At 40.9% G+C, this 9,552-nt stretch overlaps 1 protein-coding gene across 1 annotated transcript; it reads left to right on the top strand.

Moving 5' to 3' along the window:
- Window positions 1-213: 213 nt before the first annotated feature.
- On the top strand, window positions 214-9,276 carry LOC308093639 (galactose-specific lectin nattectin-like; the record flags this gene model as incomplete). Its single annotated transcript, XM_080439970.1, has 6 exons — window positions 214-313; window positions 5,368-5,448; window positions 6,544-6,653; window positions 7,565-7,699; window positions 8,833-8,938; window positions 9,188-9,276. The coding sequence occupies 6 exons, from the start codon at window positions 214-216 to the stop codon at window positions 9,274-9,276; spliced, it is 621 nt and encodes a 206-aa protein (XP_080296096.1).
- Window positions 9,277-9,552: the final 276 nt, after the last annotated feature.

Here is a 9,552-nt window from a genome sequence, read left to right as displayed (position 1 = left end):
AGAATAGGCTCTATGCACAGCAGTCAATTGGGCCTCCACCTTACTTCCTTCACAGGTGTGGTAAACTAGCCCTACACCACACAGGTCTTACCAATTATACTGATTAAGGCTCTGTTCCATTTAGTGTTGCACAGTACAGGGCAGGAAGTTCATGGAGGCCATGAAGGCCATGGCCGCCGTCCACCCACAGTTTGGCCTTCTGCCCTTCAAAGAATGATCTGCCCTGAGGCCACAGTGGCCTTGATGCCCCATCCACACTGCCCCCCAGCTGTGAAGACTTGTCCTGTAGTCTTCACAGCAGTGGTGGACAAAAGTACTCAAATATTTTACTTAAAGGGATATTTCACTTTCAAATAAAATAAACATTAAAAAAAAATATTTAAAAAAAATGAAAGAAGTTATGGCAAAATCACGGCCCCTCACACATTAGTAGGACACTCTAATGCGTGAGGGGGCCGTGATTTTTCCATTACTTTTTTCATTTATTTTTAATATATTTTTTAAATGTTTATTTTATTTGAAAGTGGAGTATCCCTTTAAGTAAAAGTATCAATACTGCAATGTAGAAGTAGCCTACTCTGTTACAAGTAAAAGTCCGGAATTCAAAATTTACTTGAGTAAAAGTACAAAAGTATTGGTATCAAAATGTACTTAAAGTACCAAAAGTAAAAGTACTAAAATGTCTATATTTTCAAATAGCCTATGTATAAAATAGGGCCAAAGTGGTTCACATACTATGTTTTATAACGTAATAATTTATATCTGCAAAGTAACTAGTTACTAAAGTTTTCAAATAAATGTAGTGGAGTAAAAGTATCATATTTTGATTCGAGATGTAGTGGAGTAGAAGCGAAAGTATTGGAAATTGGAATTACTCAAGTAAAGTACAAATAACTCAAAATTGTACTTAAGTAGGCTACTGTACTTAAGTAAATGTACTTACAACCACTGCTTCACAGACATGAACCGTTTGTGGTCAGAGAAGGACGTTATGCAACTGAACTAGGCCCTTGCAAGAGCGTAGATTGCCAAAAAGGGTGACACAAAGGATGATTACAAATAGTTACATCAAGGTCCTCTGCCAGCTGCAAAGAAAACTCAGACAGTCTATGTGACTTCTGAGACACCAAGTACAAACAGAACATAAACTCACATGCACTAATAATTCACATGCTGTTTGGGCCAACAGTTACAGGACATGAGGTCATCAGACAGAGTACAGAATTACCGTTTCTATTTCACTGTCAAGATTCTGAACTCTTAACTCCTCCTCAGTTCTCATCCCCACCTTCAAACCAGTCCAGTGACTCTTTGAGTGTGAACTTCTGAACTCCCTTTCATGAGTTTGTACAAAAATTTATTTATTTCTCTGATGGTTATACTTCATATTTAAATGTATTCATACACATTCTTTATTAACCTTTAAATTAAAATGGTAAATGGTGCATTTAAACAGCGCTTTTATCCAAAGCGCTTTACATAGATTGTGCATTACATTCACACACGGTGGAAAAAAACATGCAAGGCACCAACCTGCTCATCGGGAGCAATGTCAATTATGATCAATGTCTTGCTCAAGGACACTTCGACACTAACTCCGGGGGAGCCCGGGATCGAACTGGGAACCTTGCTGTTTCTAGTTCACTCTACCCGACCACTCTACCCCTGAACCACTGCCGCCTCATCCCCACATTCAAACCAGTCCAGTGACTCTGACTATGAACTTCTGAACTCCTTTTCAGGAGTTTGTACAAGAATGTATTTATTTCTCTGATGGTTATACTTCATATTTAAATGTATTCATAGCAATTCTTTATTAACCTTTAAATTAAATGTATATTATTTCAGTGGACATAATATCAGTGTTTTATTTGATGGCCTTGCTGTCCTTGTATTTGGCCTTTGTGCCCTCACAATATTTACAAGGCCACAGGTCAAGTGGCCTTGCCCCTAATAAGATGAAATTCCAGGCCTGGCACAGTGGTTCTCAAACTTTTTTTAATTTTAAGGACCACCATAACTGTTACTGAGTGTACAAATGGAACCAAATGGACCCTTACGAGTCCAATTGGTTCCATTTGTACACTCTCAGAGTTACACATCCGGGGTCGTCAACATGTCCGTACACGGACATTCATGTCCGTGGTGAGAATCATCTATGTCCGTGAAAAATATTTCAAATATATATACAAAAAAATATCATAAAAAATTAAAAACATGTATACTCTAGATACACATCTCATGAGTCTAACACAATGCATGATTAGCCTAATAGGTTGCACCTGCAGTCAATGGTGCGCCCTGGGCCATAGCCTACCATGTGTGCTCACTGGAGAAGTGGAGAGAATGAAGTCTGTCTTTGAATCTCGTGGGAAAGTGGCGATATTTTACTAAATGCACGTTTTCTGCCTTTAAATGTCAAATGGATATGAAACTAGAGGACAATTAGCTTAACTTTTTTTTAAATATAGTCACAATGAGTTCCCTCCGCACAGGGGTGGACTGGCCATTTGGCGTACCGGGCAAATGCCCGGTGGGCAAATATTTTTGCTCCAGTTTTAGGATTATTACGGTCATTTCAGGGTCGTGTGGCCCAATTATTAGTTACGTTAATGTTTGGGCTGGGATGCTTTCCAGCAGGGGCCTCAGTGCGGCTGCAGAGTTCATGTGCAGGGCTGGGCTGAAACAACCCCCCCCCCCCGTTGACAAAACGGTCCGGGGGGGTGGTGGGCCGGTCCGGACCAAAATGCCAGGGCTGAATTTTGGTCCCAGTCCGGCCCTGCCTCCGCAGGAGAGCATGGACATTTTCTATGGCTGATATAGGTTTGGTTTACATAAATGTAGCCTACTGCCGCTGGCTATTGGGCACATAGTATTAGTAATATGTAGTAGGTTATTGTCTCTGCTACTCAATGTCGACTGTGGCATTCAGTGCGACTGCTGAGAGAGAGAGAGAGAGAGAGAGAGAGAGAGAGAGAGAGAGAGAGAGAGAGAGAGAGAGAGAGAGAGAGAGAGAGAGGGGGGGGGGGACCCAACCTGTGGGTCGGGTCCCCAGAACATTTTTTGTTGGAGGGGGGTCTCCAGATGACAGTAAAGTGACAATTTAAGGACCTTTAATACCTTATCACCAAACATGCCAAAACAAATAAAAAAATACCATTACTACTGTATATCAAAAGTAATCATCAAACTATACTATAAAAACTGGTTAAACATTGGCCAAATTGTCAAATAATGTAAGAAAGAAAAGTTTGGAAAATAGCAGATCTACAAGCTCACCGCCTTGCCTTGCCAGGTGGTGAGCTTGTACAGTAGATCGGCTATTTTCACTATTTTTATGTGTGGAACCGAGTCAAATCTAAATGTAATGCCTTAACTCCTACAATTCCAAATACTTGTCAGAGTGGGGGGTCCCCAGTTCAAATATGATTATTTGGGGGGGGGGGGGGGGGGGTTCCCAGTTTGAATATGATTATTTTGGGGGGTCCCCAGTTCAAATATGATTATTTTGGGGGGTCCCCAGTTCAAATATGATTAATTTGGGGGGGTCCCCAGTTCAGATATGATTATTTTTGGGGGTCCCCAGTTCAAATATGATTAATTTGGGGGGGTCCCCAGTTCAGATATGATTATTTTGGGGGCTCCCCAGTTTATATATGATTATTTTGGGGGGTCCCCAAATTAAATATGATTATTTTGGGGGCCGTGGCCTGAAAAGGTTGAGAATCACTGAGATAGAACACAGAGAGAGAGAGAGAGAGAGAGAGAGAGAGAGAGATCAATTAATTGTACATACATTGTTTTGTTTTGATTATGTTCAACTTTTGCTTTGGCAATACAAACGTATGTTTTCTCAGAAATAGACAGAGAGAGAGGGGGGGGCAGATAGGTCACTTTAGTTGTCAGTGTTTTACTGTCTTTGCATCATAGCTGCATTATTGTTTACAGTCAGAGCATTTAATTAGCTGTCATAACATTACATCATAACGTTGACCATGTGGTCCTTCAAATAATATAGCCTATAATAGGTTGGTCAAATATTAGCCTTCCCCATTCTCTGAATATGGTTTCTATTAATATTATTGACCACTCATTATGTATGTCCGTGGCAGAAATCTAATTTTAAGAAAATGTCCACCACAAGATTGCGTGGTGGTGACCGCTCAAGGAATATGCAGGCTCACGGAAAAGACGATGACACCATTTGGCAGAAGCACAAGGAAGTTTGTTGAAAATCAACGTCATGAAAATTATGCCAATGTCAGGGTTAGAGACACAAGGAAGCAAAATTCATGTTTTTTTCGCTGATGGTTTCCCACTCTGTATTATGATCCACATTATCCTCACATGATCCTTTGTATGTCACCCACATAAACACTATATAAGAGCTGCTGCTCCAGCACTTCTACACTTCTACACTTCTACACACAGGAAGAACCACAACCCATCATTCTACTGAAGGTCTGAGTACTGAGGTAGGGGACTATCCATTGTTTCATTAGACCAGTGGTGTAAAGTAACTAAGTACATTTGCTCATGAAGTACTGTAGGCCTACTTAAGTAAAACGTTTAGGTACTTTTACTTTACTGGAGCATTTCCAATTGTCTATACTTTAACTTCTACTCCACTATCTCAGAGGCAAATATTGTACTTTTACTACACTACAATTATTTGAAAACTTTAGTTACTAGTTACTTTGCAGATATAAATGATTACATAATAAAACATACATTAACCACTTTAGCCCTATTTTTTTTTTATACCTAGGCTATTTACCTAGGCATGATTATGATTATTATAATCATGCATAATAACATTTTTTATAATGCCTTATAAGTGCATTATAAATGTGCTTATAAATCCTCATAGACCCGACCTTAATATAATATAGTCTTACCGAAAAGACGAAAGGAATAAACAGAATAAATAATATTGACGGCAAGGTTGTTATGAAATCATCAGTAAATTATATTTCCATGTTCCAAAAAGGAGTGGGAAGATTTGTATTTCTTTAATGTATCCAGTCCTACGCCTTCTGTGTGTATTTCTTTCTGTATTTCCATATTGATTAAACACATTAAGCATTTAAAGTTTTTTCACAAAACAGGGTCGTGCGAAAAAAAAATTAAACAATTGCCGAGCTCACAATGCATCACATAACGCAGTTGTGAGCTTGTAGATCAGCTATTTTCACAATTTCTTTATTTTGCCCAAAATAAGGATTGATTATTTTATGAAATGACAAATTATTGCATTTTTTTTAAACCATCATATCGATTACTGTAGTTTGATTAACTGTTGCACCTCTCCTCTCCTCTCCCACCTCCTCCCACATCTGTCTCTCTAATGTGTCTGTCTCTTTCTAGTGAAGGACTTCATCATCATGAGGATGCTGCGTTTGTCTCTGCTTCTCTGTGCTGTCATGGCTCTGACTGCTGCGGTTCCAGGTCAGGTGTTTGTGTGTGTGTGTGTGTGTGTGTGTGTGTGTGTGTGTGTGTGTGGGGGGGGGGGGGAGTCACGCACGCATACGCACACGCACACGCACACGCACACGCACACGCACACACACACACACACACACACACACACACACACACACACACACACACACACACAGACACACACACACACACACACACACACACACATATTTGCATACGCAGGCATCCCGGGCCGTCAACAGAACAGCACACAGACATACAGACATAACTGGCACAAATATAACAAAATATGAGTCCAGTTGAACAAACTAAAAAGTGCCATAAGTCAGAACAATGCAGTGTGGAAGAAATTCACTGATGTGGAGATACAGTAGTAATTTACTACTAGTAAATCATGAACTTTTAGCCATCATTCACTCTTTAAATATATTTATATAGACCTAAAATGAAAAACAGAATTTTTGTGTGTGGAACATGCACTCCTACATTGTTTGCGAGTTATCATAGCCTATCATGTAGGAATAATCTTTGTCAAACTACACAAATCAAGCACAAATATAGGCTATGTTATGATTGGAATACATTTTGAATATCAATTTCCCCCAGCACTCTATATATGACTGGAGATGTTCATACGTTGCTGTTTGCAAAATGAAAATCCTCTTGCAAACACTTATGCTGTAGGTCTTAAAAAAATGTCCAGGTGTCTGAATAACTGTTAAAGCTTTAAGCTCCTGTTCAAATGGGTGACTGATTAAGCATCCAACCTACTGTAATAGATTGTTTTTAATACCTCACTTTTAAATGCTTCTAATTATGTCACCTGTTAACCCCGTAATGACAACTACCTATTTATGTTAGCGATACTTACTTAGTTACTTAAGATGTTCGGTTGCATCATTTGAGGTGAATATTGGCTGCTGCATTATGTTTAAATGCCTGTCAGATTGCCAGACGATGGAACACACTAGTGTAGCCTAAGCCTACACGACCTGAGACCAGACGTGAGATTTGAGCGTTTGATAAATGAGGGGCGGTATGTTTGCTTTAGGATTTCCTGATTCTGTTTATTTCATTATTGTGGTATTGTTTATTCTTCAGGAGACTCTGTAGCGGTCAGAATGTGGGCCAGATGTCCAACCGGGTGGGACGGCTTTTCTGGGAGCTGTTACAAATATGAAAAAACCAACACGAATTGGGCTGACTCAGAGGTAATGCATCAATCAGTCTGTCTGTCTGTCTGTCTGTCTGTCTGTCTGTCTGTCTGTCTGTCTGTCTGTCTGTCTGTCTGTCTGTCTGTCTGTCTGTCTGTCTGTCTGTCTGTCTGTCTGTCTGTCTGTCTGTCTGTCTGTCTGTCCGTCCATACATTAATTTGATTACTATTGATTGAATATTTTATTGACATAACGTGCATAGACATAACCATATTTGTTCATAGATAGATAGAATAGAGATAGAATAGTCCACACTCCTTGGGGTGTTCTTTTGTCACAGTGTATTTGCATAATAGTGGAATTTGTCCTCTGCATTTACCCATCCCATAATAACTAGGAGCAGTGAGCAGCCATTCTACGGCGCTTGGGGAGCAATTAGGGGTTAAGAATCTTGCTCAGGGACACACATCGACACAATGCTGGCCTGGCCTGGAATGGAACCTGCGACAACCAGGGCCTGTGGCTTCCCAGGCGGGCCGCCCCATGTATATATATCATATCAGTCATATAAAACAAAAAACATCATCCATCATCCTTTGCGTGCAAATGTATGTGTGTAAACTGAGTGCCATGTGTTTTGGAGATGACATACAGAAAGATATAAACCATATTAAGTACAATATATCTTGTCTTGTGCTTGTGTCTTTGTATAGAGAATGCTAACCTAGCATCCATCCATTATGTCTTTCTAACCTAGTATGTTTCTATAGAGAGTGTGTCTGGCTCAGGGTGCTAGCCTAGCATCCATTAACCTAGCATTCATTATATTTCTATGGATACTGTGCCTGGCTCAGGGTGCTAACCTAGCATCCATTAACCTAGCATTCATTATGTTTCTATGGATAGTGTGCCTGGCTCAGGGTGCTAACCTAGCATCCATTAACCTATCATTCATTATGTTTCTATAGAGAGTGTGCCTGGCTCAGGGTGCTAACCTAGCATCCATCCTCAGTGCAGGAGAACACAAGTTCATCCAGGATCTCATCCTTTCCAACATCGGCCGATCGAAGAAAGCCTGGGTTGGAGGCTGTGACGCCGCAAAGGTATGCTATATTCTCTTCTTATTAAAGGCTAGTATGTAACCTTGCTCTGTGTTTAAATAAAAAAATCAATACATATATTATTGTCTCCGCCAGGCCGAAGGCATGGCGAGAGAGTATGTTTTACCCCTTGTCCGTCCGTGTGTGTGTCCGTCCGTGTGTCCGTGTGTCCGTCTGTGAACAGCTAATCTCCGACACCGTTGGCCCGCTCGCTCCGAAACTGTGCACACACACTCCCTGGATGCCAATTCAGAACCTCTGCCCCAAATCTTTCACATATAGCCCTGTTATAGCGCCACCAGTAGGCCGATTTGTGCAAAACCCATTTACTCCTACAGATTTTATCCAAACGTCATGCAAATCGGTACACATTATCTCTATAGTCATGTGATCAACACGGATCTGTCCGATTTTCCATATTCCATCCTCATTGGCTAAGGTTGGCTTCCAAAGTTTGCAGGATTGGTCCGTTTTGAACAAAATGCCTCAAATCATGAACCCAGCTTGCGATTTCCGTGAAATCCCACTAGGCCGAGGAAGAAATGGCACCCTTTTCACATTGGCCTGTTATAGCGCCACCAGCAGGTCTAATCTTAGCAAAACACATTTTTGGAACAAAAGCCTCAAATCATGAATGCAGTGTCTGATTGCCGTGAAAAGCCTAAGAAGAAATTACACCCCTTTCACATTGGCATATTATAGCGCCACCATGAGGCCACAATAACGTACCTGACCTAGCGGAGACCTGTGCTCCGAGGAGCACTTTTTCTAGTTTACCCATCATGTCCATCTATACCAGCAGTTATATCAACCACTGGAGTGTAATGGTGTGGTGGTGTTTACCTGCAAAATCACTGACACTATTTTATTTTGGTGTTTTTACTGTTTGTTTTGGTAGTCCCTAAAAACGTCCCTGTCTACATTTTGAACGTCCCAGTCTAACCCTAGCCTGATAAAATTGCTAAGAAGGGTAGGCGACGGTGTACGTCATAGCATGCAGACTTGCAAGGGGCAAGGTGGACATGACACCAAACTTCCACACCAACCTTGGCACAAACATTGGTCGGGGGTCTGCCATCTGAACAGTCACACCAGGGGCCACGTGTGACATGATGTTGTATTGTGTTGTCCTACAGAATGGTGTTTGGTTGTGGAGTGATGGCCGCCCAGTGACCTTCACAGCCTGGGATAAAGGTCAAGGTCTGAACAAAGCTCAACACTGTATGCTAGTCAACCACTCAGGTAAGTCCTTACCTTCAGTTCAATCCACAAGTTTCTATCTGTAGTGTAGCCTATATCTGTTGTTCACTTTTCAAAAAAACATTTCCTGTTCTGGGTCAGTTCCTCATAGCTTACATTTGATTGGCTCAGCTGCCGATTTGAACTGGAAACATAATTATGACTCCTTCATAATTTATTTCCAATTGTAGTTAATTATTTAGTGAGTTTGTGTTAACTATAACAACCCTGGTGTTTGTGTTTGTGTAACAGGCAGACGCCTTTGGGACGACGGTAGCTGTGCTTCTGGACTTCCATCTGTCTGCAAGAAGCCAGCTGATGCCCTCACAACAATAACATAGAGATTACACATGTATGCACACACACCCAAATGCACGCGAGTGCACACACGCACGCTCGCTCGCTTGCTCACAAAAGAGCTTCTGCTAAATGCCTAAATTGTAAAATCTGTTTGTCTTATCCAGAGTGACTTAAAATAGTCAAAGTAAACACATACATAGAATACAGAGTGGCAGTGTAGTGCCTCAGTAAACTATAAGATACCAGGTAAACAATGGTAAACAGCATCTGTCTAAACAACATGCTATCTAAATTACATTCTTTCTGTACATAATGAA

Source organism: Gymnoscopelus braueri, assembly GCF_963280865.1.
Source record: "Gymnoscopelus braueri genome assembly, chromosome: 10".
Taxonomy (NCBI): Eukaryota; Metazoa; Chordata; class Actinopteri; order Myctophiformes; family Myctophidae; genus Gymnoscopelus; species Gymnoscopelus braueri.
This window is presented reverse-complemented; position numbering and strand designations above follow the sequence as displayed.